A 16646-nucleotide genomic window follows, 5' to 3' on the forward strand; every position below is an offset into this window, starting at 1 on the left:
TAAACACACGCACACACGCATGCAAGAAAGCAAAAAGAAGAAGAAAGAGGCTCACACAGTTTGAGGAAGAGACAAAGGAAGGGAATAACAAGAGAGACGAAAGAAACGAAGAAAAAGAGAAAAAAAGACCTCTAAAATTTCTTGTACAAGATTTTTTTCAAGCACCTTTTTTTGCCCACTTCTCACCATTCTTTGGTCTTTTATTTATTTTTTTCTTCTTTTTTTTGCACCCAGCGACGGCCAATTGATGTGTGGCGGAGGTAGAAAAAAAGAAGGCAAAAAGATGTGGCTATTTTAGACAAGAAAAAAGGTGATTTTTATTGGCAATTCGCATGACAATTGCCTGTCACACATTGAGGGTGATAAAAAAAGCCAAAAATACGACGCTAAACCACATTTTTCTTTCATTTTTTATTAGTTCTTATTGAGGAAAAAGTCTTCCAAGCAAAATTCTTGTTTTCCCCCTCATGGAAAATATATAAAACCCTTAAAAAAACAAGAAACCTGTTTTCTCTTTTTGAGGTTATGTTTTGGCTGTTTAGCACAAGGAGTGCCCCGTTTTAGCATACATATTTTCCTCCCAGAAGAGACCTAAAATCTCTCCATGGCTCGAAGGGATTACTAATTTAACAAGAAAATACCCTCCACAGACGTAGAGTACATGCAGCCCCCCCCCCTCATGCCTTAATCTTCTTCTATGTTGCCCATATCCAACGCCAATTTGGGTGAATTTTCTCAAATGGAGAATGGGGTGTTTTCTCTCCAACATATCGATTTGCTGCAGTGTCTATGCTTGGCAATTTGTAGTACTTTGGGGTGCCCCTCTTTCACCCTGAAATGTTGTTTATCTTCTCCGGAAATCAATAATACTTCCTTCTCTATATTTTCTTTGATTTTTTTCTTTCCTCACAATATTCACTCTCTGAAGAAAGTTTTCCGGTCATTTCTAAATGCCTATAAGTCACAGACATTGCAGGTTATTACTGGCTTTAGATGTGTGTGTGTGTGTGCGTGGGAAAAGAACATTAAACATGAAATTGAGATTCTTGCCAAAAAGGGTGGGTTCTTTCTTACTTCTGTGGTGTTTGTTGTTTTTATTTTTTCAAAATTTCAAAAATAATCAAATGCACATGATTTTGATATTTAAAAACAATCAAATTGCTAATCTTAGTAACCTAACTTATAGTTTGGTAACTAAACTGTCGCCATTTTAACTATTATGGCGTCTTAACGGCAGTAAACAATATCGTATTACTTAGATTCTTGTTTTGCCTTAATAGAAAGATTAAGGCCTTAATCTCATGCCTTAATCTTCTTCTCTTGGTCCTTCTATGAGCATTTTAAGCTATTTTATATCGTTTCATGATGAATCTGACAGATATTGAAGATTTATTTTTTATAATTTGTTTATATACAAGGATCTATGCGGCATTGTTAAGAACATTAAGACATCAGTATGTATAATTAATCATCAGTAATTTAAAAAAAAAAACTTTGATAAGAAGCTATTCTTAGTTCTAATTAGATTAGTGCTTTCTTGAAAAAAAAAATTGCTAAAGAAACTACTCAAAATCTCCTTATTATGCGTACATAAGTGCTGCATTAGTCCTTAATTTTATCCGTATTAAAGGAAGAATTTACGATACATTTTAAATCTTTGAAAACTCCATTTCTCACAAAGTTTCTGTGCCTATTAATGATTTGTAATTATTGTCATAGGTCCTGAAGAAGACACAATTTAGATGAAAATGTCAACAGAGAAAGAAATAAGAAAGAAAACCATTAAAAGCTTATTTTGTGATTCAATCCTAAATCCTAAAATACTTTTTAAGTACCGAAAAGCCCTAAAAAATGGGAAGGAAAATATATCTAAATCCTTTTGACAAATCCAATAGATATTAAAATACAGCTGTTCAAAAGAAATAATTCAAAAACTAGAATGTTTATTATCTGACTTCACTTTCTTATTATTTTACCTCTTATTAAAACACTGAAAAAAAAAATTACAATATTCAGTTCATTTTTTTGCATTGTTGACGTTATATGAAAAATTCTCAATGACGTCTTTCTGTCACATCTCCAGGGAACTTGACCCCAAACGAACTTTTTTTATGCTTGAAAATGCAAAAAAAAAAGAAGTTAAAAAACCCGTGTAGTCTTTCACAGCGAAAAGTGATGCTTTTTTTGGTTTTTCCTCCTCCGGAAATTCTCGATGAATTTGCGTCTTTTTTTTTTCTCATTTGACATACGCCATGTGTGTGCGCGTCTGCAAAATTCTTCTCAATGTATTTGCCACATATCGTACGTTATTATATATGTAGTACAGTGAAGAAAATATCAATGGTGCTTTTCACTTGGGAGGGGGAGAGAAAATAATACATATATAAGTAAAAACCCAAGAAGCTCTATAGTGGAGAAAATCCATCAACTTTTTGGTGAGGTCAACTTTAATATGGCGAGAAAATTGAGCGACTTTAATGTGTCGGATGGGAATGAGGAGCAGCAGGGTAGGGAAGGAGAGTTTTGGAAGAGAGAGAGAGAGAGAGTTCACGGTGAAAATAGAGAGAGGAGAAAAATTTCTCTGGCGCGTGAGAGAAGAAAATAAAACAGAAGAAAAAAAGGTAGAAAATTAGTAGGTAGGAATAAAAAGAAAAGAAAAAAAAACAAGAGAGGAAGTTTGGAAAAATTATTCTCTTACTCTCTTATATAATTTTTGTATATATAGGAATATATCTCCATCCCCTTTGGGTACTTTTAAGGGTGCATCAATGCCTCTCTGTCGTGCAATATAATTTTATAATATTTGACAGACGACAGCCTTTTAACTCTCCTATAGGAATGATATGGTGTGCGTACGTGTGTATGGGTGTGTGTGTGTGTTTGTGTGAAAGAAGAGGAAATTGCCGTCAATGTATAAATAGCTCTCTACGGTTGAGACGCGAAAATGAGTGAGATAGAATGAATGAGTTATTGTAGTGCGTGAAAGGGAGATGGTGATGTTTTGTGTGTGACAACTAGTTGTCCCTTTTGTACCCTTATCCCGTTACGTGACACCAAATGAAACATAAAATTCACTGTCATTTCCAACATGGTGTCTCTTGTCTTATTGCAACATCATACAAAATATATTTATTTTTTCCGGTAACTTTTGCAACACATTGCAATGCCCTTTTGCCCCTGGGAGCATCCTAGGGGGGTTACCAAGGGAGTTGTATTGTGCACTTCTTGGGGATAAAAGGGTGAGGGGTTTATGGTGAAAATGGTGGCGAAAGGTGAGGTGATGACGCGTGATTTGTGCCTACTATGATTCTCATCGTTCTCATCAAAATGACCTGAAGATGAAAACACACATTTCTCCACTTTTTTTACCCGTTCCTGGGCATGGAAGTTGCAGGTGTTATTCCACGAAAGGCTCGTGACCTAAGGATGCAAAAGTGATGGGAATTGGTTGTGAGAGATGTGTACAGTACATATATGGCAAAATGGTGGATGTTGTAAATGAGTTGAGTGAATTCTTTTATTTTTACTTCTTCTTTCCCCTGTTTTCTTCACTTTATTCTCCATCTCTCACACACTCATCCACACACTATTTTCCCATATTTATCATGGCACTGTCTCACTTCCGGGTTCTCCATACTCTCACACAACATTGTGCCTCCCAGTGGAGCAGAGATGTGATTTTTCGAAGCCATATGGGAAGGTTTGCCTGTTCCACCCAAATGATTTCCAAACTTACAAAAAGCACAGCTAAATGGCATTAATATTTATGGAAATGATGATTGTGTATTGGCATGACTTTAGGATAAGATAATTAGCTTTAAGATTAGTTATAAGTTAGTTGTAAGTTAGCTGTAAGATTAGTTGTAAGTTAACTGTAAGATTAGAAGAATTGTATAAAATTAGTTGATAAGAATCTAGAACTGTAAGAATTTGGAATTGTAAAGTAGTTAAGTTTGCTGTTAAAAATGTAAAAGATCATTGACCTTGCACACATGTGAGGACATTCCACATTATGGAATAACCTGCATGAAAGCTCACCACTATTACAGTTGACCATTTAATGGGGTCAGTGAGTAATGCAGGGTTCCTTACTTCCTTTCTTACGAAATTTGCATAATAAAAAGTCAAAACATGCACTTTTTGTTGATATTTCGATTCTTGTGCATATGTGTCAATGATTTTTCTTAAAATTTTAATATCTAGTGTAAGAATATAGATCAAGGACAACAAGGATGGACGTGGGACCTATAATACTCATCTCGTGGACATCAAGGCACCAAAAATCATATAAATGGTAAAGGGTCATGTCAAAGATTCTTATATCGAAGGTCTTATTAAGGATGATATTAGAAGTATTTCAAGTATGATATTAACCCGTTCAGGTTAAATGAAATGTTTCATTGTGTATAGTTATTATTTAATATTGAGTCCAAATTAGTAAAGACTATATTTTAACAATTCCTGATCATTTTATGACTACAAAAGGACATCCCCAAAGACTCAAGGTCAGGAAGGACGAAAAACCGAAAATTATTGAGATAGGATTTTTTTGTCAAAATGTCTCATTTGAGTTCAAACCCACAAAAATTATTTTTAGTTCAATAAGCTCGCTAGATTAATCGTGGTACTGAAAGGATTAACGAAGGAATCATTGTTCGCCAATATCCTTAATATTATCCTTGATACGATCCCGAATATCATTACTTTCTCTGTATTTTTCAATCATTTTTTTTTTAATTTTTCCTTCAGCTTAAAACTTAGTTCCATTTCAATTAATGAACCAAATAAAGAAACCAAATTTTCAAGATCTTAAGAAAATTATGTCCAACTGTTTGTTCGTCTGTAGTCTATTTAAGTGTTTGAATGTTTTAGGATCTTTTGATTGATTTATTTTTAATTGGATCTGCATAAATAAGGTTTTTTTTTGTATTAGTTTCAGCTATCTTAGAAACTTGAATTGGTTTAAACCAAATAATCCGGTTATATCGAGACCTATCTGCAAAGTTTCTTAACTTTAAAATATGTACGTTCTGTTGATTATATTTTTATTAACTCTTTCAATTAATGTTTGAAAAATAAAATCTTTAAAAATTATATATTTTCATTGAAAGATTTTTTTGGGTTTGATAATAATATTCTTTATTCAATCTTATTATTTATTATGTAATAAAAAAAAGGAAATTATAAATCCTAAAGTCATGCTAATCTCACAAATACAAAAGAAAGCTTCCTTATGAAAACTTGAGCTTTTCAGTTTACTTTCCAATTGGAAAAGATTAAATTTCTCCAAAGAAAAATCATAAGACTACCTGTATGTAGTAAGAATCTTATTTGAAACTAATTGGATGTGTTTTCATCGTTCTTCCAGGTAGACAGTGAGTGGCTTAAGATGCCCAGTGTGGATGGCAAGGAGATAGCCCTTAATTGAGTTGTGTTTCTGTGTGCAAAAGACAATTTCACAATTTTACTTCATTTACAAGAAGAAGAAAATTTGTGCATGGAAAGACAAACAAAAAAATAAATCTCTGAATAAGAAAAAAAAAGTGTTTATAGATATAAAAAAAATATTAAAAAATTTATAGTGATTAAGTTGTAAAAAAAAATACAAGATAGTTTAAGAAGCAGAGCATTAAAACACCCAAGAAAAGCGTTTAATTTCCAATTTAGTGGGTGTATTGGAATGTGAAGGTTTTTATACGAAGAAGAAAACAAAAATAATTGATCCCCCTAGCAGCAGTCAGATTACTCCTACCTACTACCCCTATCCCAGAACGGCAGAAAGAAGATTTCTTAGTGATATAAAAGAATCAGTGATAAGTGTGTGCAAGAGACGTCGAGAGAGAGAGTGAGAGAGAGCGGAGGAGGAGAGAAAAGAGAAATTAAGGTTCGTTGGTTATATTTTTTTCATCTATATAAAGTGGAATTGGATGATGCAGGGTGTGACGGAATGAAATGGAAGCGGCAGTTCGACTAGTGCAAGGTGGTGGCCCAAATGGGCAGCGAATGGATGGTGCTGGTGGGGGGCAGCAGGCACAGCAACAGCAAAATGCTCTGACACATCAGGTGCGCACAGTACCACCGCAGGGGGTACCGCCTGGGGTAGCACAGGTGCGCCCCATGGATCATCAGCCGGCCTATGCGTCAAAATTGCAGGCTCCAATGCAGAAAGTTAGTCGTACGAGCCCCCTGTCGCCCCCACGGACGGCTGCCACAACGTACTCATGCTATCCGGGTACGGTGGTACGTGATCCGGGGGCTAGGTATACGCAACAGATGCCCTACAGGCAGGTGGGTCATTTCAGAGAGACTCCCTACAAATTAGCACATGCAAGTCTACTTTTATTTTCTTTTTATCTATTTTTAATATATTTACCTACATAATTCTGTTTAAATGAGAAGGAATTGTGGTTAATTGTTTTTTTTTTTTTAAATATTTTTAAGTTTATCCTTTAGAAAATCACTAAAATGTAAAAAAAAGGTTTTAGAATTATTTCTGATTTGTAAGAAATCAGAGGGAAATGAAGAAAAACAGCCTTATTATACCTTCCAGCGACGTTTCGGTAAAATTGGAATTTTCAGATTTTATTTACAAAATAAAAATAATTCGGATTTTGTATTTTAAATTCTTTAATTTGTCGTTAGAATCTCTAATTTCCTAATAAAAATTATTAAGATTAAATTCATGTAAGGAAAATTTAAATTAGGGTCTTTAAATTGCTTTTGGAAATCCAAATATTTCAATTTAAAACTCTTCAACTTGAAAAGAATTAAAAATTCAATCGTTTAGAGGTTCTTAAAAGCTTTAAAATTCATTTAGGATATATACTTTTCCCTTTAGGGCTTCAGAATTTAAGCTTAAAAAACCCTAAAAGACATCTTGACCTGAAAGTCTTCTAATAACCATTATTTGCCTTTTAAACACTTTAATTTGTCATTTGAAAATGTTTTTTAATTGTGACCATTAAATTCAATTTATGGAACAAAAATTAAAATTAGGACCTTAAAATAGTTTTTAATAATCGAAAATTTTTATTTAGGACAAAACTTGAAAATAATTACAAATTAAATCGTTCAACGGGTTAAAGGGCTGCAAAATTAGAAATTAGAATTTTATAGATCGTCAGGGGAGTAAACATTAAAATTTAGTTAATTTTTATTTAATAGTTTTAAATTTTTAATTAACATTGAAGATTTTTTTTCAGCCATAATATCTAAAATTAAAACCTCAAATAATTGCTTCAGAGCCATAGAAAGTGTTATTTTCATTTTTAAAATATTTTAAAATTGATTTAAAGAATTTTTTTTGTATAAATAAATTGAAAATTTTATTCTTTAAATTCAGAAAGCTCAAAACCCTGAAATTGTTCTTAAGACGACGAGATAAGAAATTGTCAGTCAAAATTTTCTTTTTCAAAGAGAGTTTTTTCTTTCTTTAAACGTTTTAAAATGAACTTCAGATGTCCTTTGGAGCAATGAAAATCAAAATTAAGATTTCAGAAACTCTAAGGCCTTAGAATTTATTTTTAAAGCCTTTAATTTGTAATTTTGACCTCAAAAAATCTTGTGTTTGATTTTAAATTTGAATTTGTTTGCTAAATGATGAAGAAGAAGATTTAGGGTGAAAACTTTAAGAGCAAGAAGAAGATATGTATGCGTAGATAGGGAAAAATGGCCATTCTTGTATGAGAAGTCAAACAATAAGCACGTGGGGAGCCTTCTAGTAAAGTGAAGAATCTTGTGAAGAATTAAGCAAAGAAAGGTAAAAATAAATAGCCGAAAAATAAAGAAAACTTGAAAAATCTTTAAAAAAAAATTAAGAAATCTCACGGTCCCAAAATCGAAAATTTTAGCGATTCTTCTTATATTTGGTCAATCTTTTCCTGAGTTAATTCGGTTCGAAGCCCCTGATTTAAAATTTCAACTTTTTATTGGAATTCCTTCAGAGACCGCAAGAGTTTCTTCTGGTTCTGTGTTTGTAAATTAGGGCTCTTGATTTTTGATTTTAGTTAATTTTAAGCTAATAATTAGATCTTTGAGAATTTTAGATGAAACCACAATTTCTTCTTAATTTTATAAAGTATTAAAAACAAAACAGAATTTTCTATTTTTAATAATAAAAAAATAAACTTGGGGAATTTTTCTGGGGGAAGCAGGTTCACCAGATGGACTACCATCGTCTGGTATCGAATGTCTCCTCGGCGACGAATAGTTTAATGGTGGGCGGTGGAAGTGGTGTACCCGGAATGCATGAGGCAAGCCCACCGGGTGCTGTGGAGAATCGTCAGCGAATCTCACTCCTGCCATACGGAGCTGGGGGCTTTCTGCCGTCTGCGCAGACGCGGCAAATGGGGCAGCCGGAGCACGAGCTCGATGGGCAACCGCCGCCGGGTATAAAGAGAATCCTCAATCTTGGCGATGGGCCCGTGATGATGAAGATGGACGACACGGAGCCCACGCCGGGGAGTGTCTATCAGACGCGCATTAAGAATATCTGTGTGGACGATATGACGGGGCAGATGAAGATGGATGAGCCGTCGTATGAGCCGCGGATAAAGAAGATGTGTGTGGATGAGGGAACATCGGGGTTGCTGAAGATGGAGGAAACGGACCCAGCAGCGGGGGGTGGGGGTGCGTACCAACAGGGTATAAAGAGAATTCGCCTTGGTGAGGCGCCGGGAATGCTGAAGATTGAAGTTCCGGATGCACCACCAGCTGCTGGGGCGTATCACCCACAAGTTGAGGCAATTTCCCCAACACTCCCCGGGGATTCAGCGGAGGAGTTGCGAGCAACAAAGGATGATCTTCTGCAGCAAATTTCCAAGGTTTGTTTGTTTGTTTGTTTGATTTTATTCTGTTATTATTTTAACCAAGGGGTGATTATCTGAGTGAAAATCTTTGGATTATTCGTCAAGATTCGGTCTCGGATTTTTCGTTAAAGTTCTGATTATTCGTTGAGTTTTTATTATTCGTCAATATTCAGATTATTCTTTCAGATTCAGATTGTTCTTTCAAATTCAAAATTCGGATTATTCGTTATTTAGAATCGGTAAAATTCCGAGAATTCGTTGAGTTTTGAATTATTCGTCAAGATTCAGATTATTCGTCAAGTTTCAAATTATTGGTCAAAAAATTCAGATTATTCTCAAAATACGAACTATTCATCAAGAAAATTCAGCTGTTTCGTTGAGTTTCAGATTATTCGTTAAGATTTAAATCATTCAGCAAAATTCAGATTTTTCGTTAAGATTCAGATTGTTCTTTCTGATTCAAAATTCGGATTATTCGATGAAATTCTGAGAATCCGTTGAGTTTTGAATTATTCGTCAAAGTTGATTATTTTTTAGATTCAGATTCGGATTATTCTTTAAACTGTTTGCTAAGATTCAGATTATTCGTCAAGAAAATTCAGATTTTTCGTTGAGTTTCGGATACGGATTATTCTGTAAAATTCAGAGAATTGGTTGAGTTTTGAATTATTCGTCAAAGATATTCAGATTTTTCGTTAAGATTCAGATCTTTCGTCAAGAAAATTCAAGTTTTTCGTTAAGATTCATACTATTTGGCAAAATTCAGATTTTTCGGTTTTAAATTAAAATTTAAAAAAAATTCTTCCAGGTTGACAGTGAAATTGGAAAGGTGGAGAAATCCATTGAGCTGCTGAAGAAGAAGGAGGCCTCACTGCAGGAGGCATCAGCAAAACCCCCAGCAACGGAGGAGGCGTCGGAAATTCCGCCGAAACATCGGAGTTTAGCACAGAAAATCTATGCGGAGAACAAGAGGAAAGCCTCAATGGCGCATGCAATGCTTAGTAGCTTAGGTCCCCCAATTGATTTACCCCTCTACAATCAACCATCCGATGTGGAGGCATGTCGTGAGATTATTCAGCGGAATGTTGCATTCAAGCCGCGCCTGCTGCTGCACTGTCAGAAGATTAAATCGGAAAAATCCGCACGTAGTGTAGCCTTTGCTGAGTGCTACTTCCAAAAATCCCAAGAATGGTTGAGGCGCGTGGAGAAGAATGAGGCGAGCGCCAAGAGGAAGACGAAGGAAGCCAAGAATCGTGAATTCTTTGAGAAAGTCTTTCCGGAATTGCGAAAACAACGCGAGGATAAAGAGAGATTCAATCGTGTTGGTTCTCGCATTAAATCGGAGGCTGATCTCGAAGAAATCATGGATGGTCTCCAAGAACAGGTAAAAATTTTAATGACTCTTCAATTTATTTTTATGGCTTCTCTAAAAAATGTGATCTTACAAAAAACAGGCAATGGAAGACAAGAAGATGCGCTCATATGCAGTTATTCCACCACTTATGCTCGATACGCATCAGAAAAAGTACTACTTTATCAATGAAAATGGCGCTATGGCGGACATGGAGGCTGATTTCAAGGTATTTTTTCCACACATTTAATGTTTCTCACCGAAGCAGAAAATTAAATGCAAAATTCTCCTCATTGTAGGATCGTCAACATCTCAATTTGTGGACAACGGGTGAAAAGGAGATGTTCAAGGAGAAATTTCTGCAGCATCCAAAGAATTTTGGGGCAATTGCAGTTAGCTTAGATCGTAAAAGTGCACAGGTAAGCAATTTTTAGTTGTTTTTGTGCGTTCTTCCACACAGGGACGGAGCCAGGGAGGATTTTTTAGGGGGTCTACTAAACATTTTCTAAAGAGTTTAGGGAGTTAGTGCTTTACATTTACATATATTGAAAGTTTTATAATGGTAAAAGAGATATAAAAAGAATTTTTAACAATTAATATTGAAAGGAAACATCAAACGTTGGAAAGGAAATAGTCAGATGTCAAAACGAACGAATTAGGTTTAAAAAGAAAAGAAATAAAAGACTTTTGAACGATTGTCAAATATTAAAAAGAAATATCGAACATTAGAAAAAATATGTAAAACATAAGAAAACAATAAAAACAGTTAAAAAATTTATCAAATAGTAATTTTTTCAAACATTAACAGAAATATTAAATATTAAAAAATAAGTTTCAATAATACATACCTATTATAAAGTCATTAAGCATTCAAGAATACGTCTAACGTTAAAAAAAATATGGGAAATGGTAAAAATAGCTTTGAATTTTAAAAATATCTCAAACATTAGAAAAAAAAACAGAAAAATAGAGGTCAGACATTAAAACAAACGTCAAATAGTAAAGGAGAGTCAGACCTAATAAAAAAAGCCCAACGTTTAAAAAACTTCCAAAGATAAGGCATAAAACGTTAGAAAAAGAGCGTCTGATGTTAAAACAATATTGTCAAATGTTAAAAAAAAACGTTAAACCTTAGAAAATATGTCAAACTTCAGAAAAGAACGAAAAGAACTATCAGACGTTTAAAGAAATGTCAAATGTAATACAGAAACGTCAAAGGTATAAAAAAGGTTTGAAAAGAAACGATCGAACATTGAAAATAAAGGATTGATCGTTAGAAAAAAGCGTTTGATGTTAGCACACTCATTAAATATTGAAAAAGAATGTCGAACGTTAAGAAAAATGAGCGTCAGATGTTAAAACGGTCGTCAAATGTTAATAAAGAAACGTCAATTTAGAAAACAAAAGTCAAAAGTTTAAAATGTTTTCTCCTTTGTAATGAAAAATGACGAAGTGGAACTCCGTTGAGTGTATAGATTACTTTTTCGTTCTGCCAAATTCCGATACGCCCAGATATAGGAAAAATTTCCCCACGCGTGACCACTGAAGAAGGCTCCAAACGGAGCCGAAAGCTCTGGAAAATGTGAGTTTTTTTTGGGTGAGAACTCCATTTTTAACCGACGAAAATCCCGGAAGAGAAATGAAGTATTAAATGTTAGAAAAAATGTCTGACGAACATTAAATGTCGAAAAAGTAACATCAAACATTAAACGGGGACAGTTAGACGTTTAAATGAATGTCAAATATTAGAAAAGAAACGTCAAATATTAAAAATTTACATAAAACGTTACGAAGAAAAGTCACTTAATCATTTTTAATGCAATTTTAAATCATTTTCTAATTCATCTCTGACTTTTAAAATTGAAAAAAAAGAAAAGAAAATTTCCTTGAATAGATTTCTGACTACGCCCTTGTTTTCTTTTTCTTTTTTCCACATTCTTCTGTGTGAAATGGAAATTTGATTCATAAGCACACAGATAACCGCAGAGAATGCACAAAAAATGAATAAACCAATAAAATCTCTTCTTACGTGGTTTTTAAATGGAAGATATTTGAAGAAAAAAAATGTCTTTGAGGTGAATGAAGAAAGTGGGAAGAAAATGAATATAATTAACCCTTTTAGGACAAATGAGATGAAAATATTTTATTTGGGGGATGTGTAAGGAAAGTATTTTTTCATTCCCCCGATAAGTTATGATCTTATTTGAGGAAATAATCGAAATTCACGTACAATCTAATAAAAAAAGTATAAAAGAAGAATAAGAATTTATCAAAAATATTGAGTGAAATTCACTATTTAGACAGACTTAAGTTTTCTTAAGATTCTTAAAGTTTTCTCAAGATTCTTAACAATGCCTTAAGTTTTCATAAGATTTCTTAAGTTTCTTTTAAAAAAAAAAAGATTTCTTAAGAAAACTTTAAGATTTTTAAAATGAAAAATGAAATTTTTTTAATTTTTCTTAAGGGAAAATAATGATTTCTTCAGTCAGGCTGAATTAGTCGGGCTAAACGCACATTTTCGATGATTCTTTCTATAATCGTCTTTGTAAAAATAATTAAAAAATATGCAATTAACTTGATTTACTAAAGAAATAGTTTAGTTTAAAAAACTTAAAAAATTTAAATTTTTCTTATGAAATCTAAAGGTTTTTTTCTAAGAATATTAAGAAATCTTATGATAGTTTAAGACATTCTTAAGAAAACTTAAGGAATCTTAAGAAAACATAAGTCTTTCTTACGGAATCTTAAGTCTGTCTGAATAGCGAATTTCACCCATTGCTTAAAAAAATGTAAACAATGACGTCACACTTCTTATTTTCAAAGGAATTTTATTAAATTAATTATTTTTATTTATTTTTTTCTTTTAACAACAGGACTGTGTTAGATACTACTATTTGAGTAAGAAGACAGACAACTACAAGCAACTACTGCGGAAGGCACGTCAGAGGACGAGAAGTTCAAAGAATCCTCAGAAGTCGACAATAAATCAATCCCAATGTATTATCGATGCACTAACAACGGGCGTCACGACGAGGTGAGTTTCCTTTTCTTTTCTTTTTTAATCTTTTAGAGGATTTTTTATTAAAATTGTGTTTTTTGTGTCACAAATAGATTGCAAAGGGAACAGCAACAAAAAATCGGTGTACGTGATCGTTCAACGGCAACATCAACGGCCAGCAATCAATCTTCTGGGGCGGGGAATAGTACAGCTGGGAGTGGAACAGCCACTCCCGTCTCTTCAGTAGCAGCAGCAGCAGCAGCAGCTACAGTAGCAACGTCTACTGCTGCTGCAGCATCAGTAGCAACAACAACAACAACGGGATGTACAAGTACAACAAGTACAGCTCTCATTGGGCAGACACCGGTCAATAGTCAACCGGCTGGTGCTGTTCAGGAGGGCGCACCAGCGGCATCAGCGGCGGAAGGTGCCGCTGAGTCAAGTCAACCCACAGTGACGGCATCGGGGCAGAATCATGTGGAGAATGAAAGCCAGCAAACCACATCGTCGGGCGGGGAGACATTTTCGGGGTTTTCCACCCGAAAAGATGATGCCCCAAGTGAAGGTGGTGCAGCCACGGAGAAAAGCACCAATTCCGCGGAATTTGGTGCAATTGACACTCATTCAGTGCCTCTCCATCAAATGGAGTCACATGCAACGTCAAAGAAGGACCTCAGGTGAGTTTTTTTTTTTGATCAATTCTAGAGAATTTTTTTTATGGAATTTTCCACAAGAAATGAGTTGATTTGTGGCTCTTCCATGCAGGTTTTGAAGTTTTTTTTTCACTCTAAAATATTTTTATTTACTCTTTTTCCCCCACTAGCAGCATCACACTGGAAAGAACTGGTAAAGATGACTCAACGGAAATCATTGCAGTGGATAAAGGTGAGTGTTTTTACTTATATTCCCTCGCTTCTTGTGCCTCATGTGTGCCGGGTTCGGTTGTTGTGAGAAGAGAGTTCAAGGGGAAATGTTAAATGTTTTCTTTTTTTGGGAAGATTTTTGAAGGATTTTTTCTTAAAAATATGATTTTTTTTTTTAAATTTAATTTAATGAGTTTAATAGAATTTGATAAGTTAGAAGAAAAATTAAAGGAGAAAACACATTAAAAGTACAAGCAGTTTAAGTTTTTTTTTATAAGATTTTCACTTTTCTCTCATTTAAAAAAAAAATAGAAAACATGAAACGTTAGAAAAAAACGTCAAAATCTAAAAATGGAACTTAAAACATTAGAGTAAATGTCAAATGTTAAATAAGCAGCGTCAGAGTTTGGAAAAAGAACGCAAAAAGTTGGTAAAGAAAGGTTAAACGTTTTTTTTTTGAAGACCAACGGTTAGTAAAAAGAACGGCAAACGTTAGAAATTTACAAATAAACTGCCAACAATTTTATTCTCTAAAACAGATCCCCTTAAATAGATTTCTAACTACGCCCCTGCATTGAAAGTTTCCGCAATATTTTCTTTTATTTTTTTTAAAGATTATTTCTCATTTTTTTTTCTCAAAAATTTCTTCACATAAAATTCTTTTAAAATTACTTTTTAAAGAGTTTTTTGATTTTGCTAATAAGCAATGTGAGGTGTGGAATGGAAAATTGTTTAGAATTGAGGAGGTACATTGTATATAAATTGTTTTGGGAAATGATTCATAAAGTCAGAAGGTGTGACTAATAATGTTATTCATTGAAGGCATGAAGGCAATATAATTGAATGAAAACAACAACAACAAAAAACTTTAAACGTTTTTGACGCTTTTGAGGATTAAGAAAAAAACTTGTTGTATTGCATAAGGGTCGTTAATCATCACAAAGCAGAAGTTTTTTTTTGTAATTTTCTGTCTTAAAGATCTCTCGCGAAAGAAGAATCTCGGAAAAAAAAAGATTTTGTGGGAATTTCATTGGTAAAATATTGTGGCGGCTAAAGAGAAGTTTATTTTTGACTAAAGCGCCTCATACGGTCATCCTTTGCAAGTTAGACGTTTTTAAAGGATAACCACTATTTGCTATAAAATTCTAAACTTCAAAATACATTCACTGAGGGAGCTGATTGTCAGTTTTATAGCAATTGGAAGTAAGATTAAGTCCAACTAACGGAATAATTTTAAAAAAAATCATAAAAATTCTACAAGATAGCCAAAAATATTAATAATTTAATTAATCTTAAAAAATATTAACAAAAATCGAATGATAATTAAATTTTAATCAATATACTGCTGTCTGTGTGTGAGAACATAAAAAGAATTTGATTTTTTCCTGCAAAATGGACTCAAAATTTGAGCCTATTGTCAGTGTAGGGCTTAAAAATTCTTGATTTTCCATCAATTTTCAGACGATGGGAAAACTTTCTTTTCTTTATCTAATTAATTCTGAAAATTTTTGCATTTGAGTACCTACGAAAAAAAATCTTATGGCACCCTAGACACATTAATGTGAAGAAAAGGTAAACAGTCAGATTTAATCAAATTTTAACATTCAATTTAGGGTATATATGAATAAAACTACATGATATTCCTATGAAAGGTCTTCATAACATTTTTTTTCGTTCAACTACGAAATCATCGTTTTGCTATTTTATAGTAAGAAATTGTGTCTTGGCTATATGAGATCTAAAATTACATTTTTATATGAAAAGAAAAGTTTCTTTTCAATAGAATCACGATTAATTTTATTCTTTTCTTACCTTTTTTTTCTCATTGAATAACTTCTGCGCTTTTAACCCTTTTAACTTTAAAACCTTGACCCTAATTTTCTTACAAAAAGAAAATGTTTTTTCAAAGTTTTCTTTCAATGAACTGGAATTAGGTAATTGAAATTCCCTACACACAGATGTAGAATTTATCATGAAAAGTTCTGTGACGATTTTTAAAAATAAAATTGGTCACAATGGCCAGCAGAATCCTTCAAGGGTTAATTTTATTATTTTGATTGTTCCATTTTGATGTTTTTAACCGAATTAACTTCTGTTTCTTTGACTTGTTTATACCTTTGACTGATTAACTTTGGTGCTTTTGACCATTTAAATCAATTCTTTTTTTTTATCTTTTCATTGAAGATTTCCTTCGTAGTCACCCATAAAATCGGTTAAAATTCTTTTTTGCTGATCATTTCATCGATTTTTAACCAAAGTTTTTCTTTAAATAGTGAAGAAGTATTTTATCCATCATTGAAACACTTGCCAAAGAAAAAAAACTCATTTTTTCACAAAAGAAAACAGGAAGATTCTTTATTGATATGTCTTTGATTTTTTTTGTATGAATACAATTTCTTTCTCTCTCTCACAATTATTGATTAAATTAATTTTCTTGAGAATTCCCTTATACCCCCCAAAGAAGAAGAAAAAATGGGACAAACCCCCATCGTCGTTTTCTTAGTAAGAAAATTACTTTGTGAAGGGAAATTCTCTCCAATATTATGTTTTGATGAAATTCTCTGCAGAAGAGTTGTGTGTGTGTGTTTGTTTGTTTGAAATCAGATAAATTTGTATTGATTTGTTTA

At 33.2% G+C, this 16646-nt stretch overlaps 1 protein-coding gene across 6 annotated transcripts in view; it reads left to right on the forward strand.

Moving 5' to 3' along the window:
* The window catches only part of LOC129794670 (uncharacterized), a 45499-nt gene that overhangs the window by 1370 nt on the left and 27483 nt on the right, over positions 1 to 16646 (forward strand). For 2 of the 6 annotated variants that reach the window (XM_055835477.1, XM_055835481.1), the window contains exons 2-9: positions 5369 to 6327; positions 8154 to 8822; positions 9616 to 10191; positions 10262 to 10387; positions 10458 to 10577; positions 13032 to 13192; positions 13270 to 13833; positions 13980 to 14041. In XM_055835477.1, the coding sequence (XP_055691452.1) occupies positions 5953 to 6327; positions 8154 to 8822; positions 9616 to 10191; positions 10262 to 10387; positions 10458 to 10577; positions 13032 to 13192; positions 13270 to 13833; positions 13980 to 14041 (2653 nt within the window). In that variant the 5' untranslated portion in view covers positions 5369 to 5952. Of the gene's footprint in view, positions 1 to 3064; positions 3503 to 5368; positions 6328 to 8153; positions 8823 to 9615; positions 10192 to 10261; positions 10388 to 10457; positions 10578 to 13031; positions 13193 to 13269; positions 13834 to 13979; positions 14042 to 16646 lie in introns of those variants that run through there. The other 4 variants (XM_055835479.1, XM_055835482.1, XM_055835478.1 and 1 more) reach the window with 3 other exon arrangements.

The sequence above is a fragment of the Lutzomyia longipalpis genome, chromosome 4 (assembly GCF_024334085.1).
Source record: "Lutzomyia longipalpis isolate SR_M1_2022 chromosome 4, ASM2433408v1".
Lineage (NCBI taxonomy): Eukaryota > Metazoa > Arthropoda > Insecta > Diptera > Psychodidae > Lutzomyia > Lutzomyia longipalpis.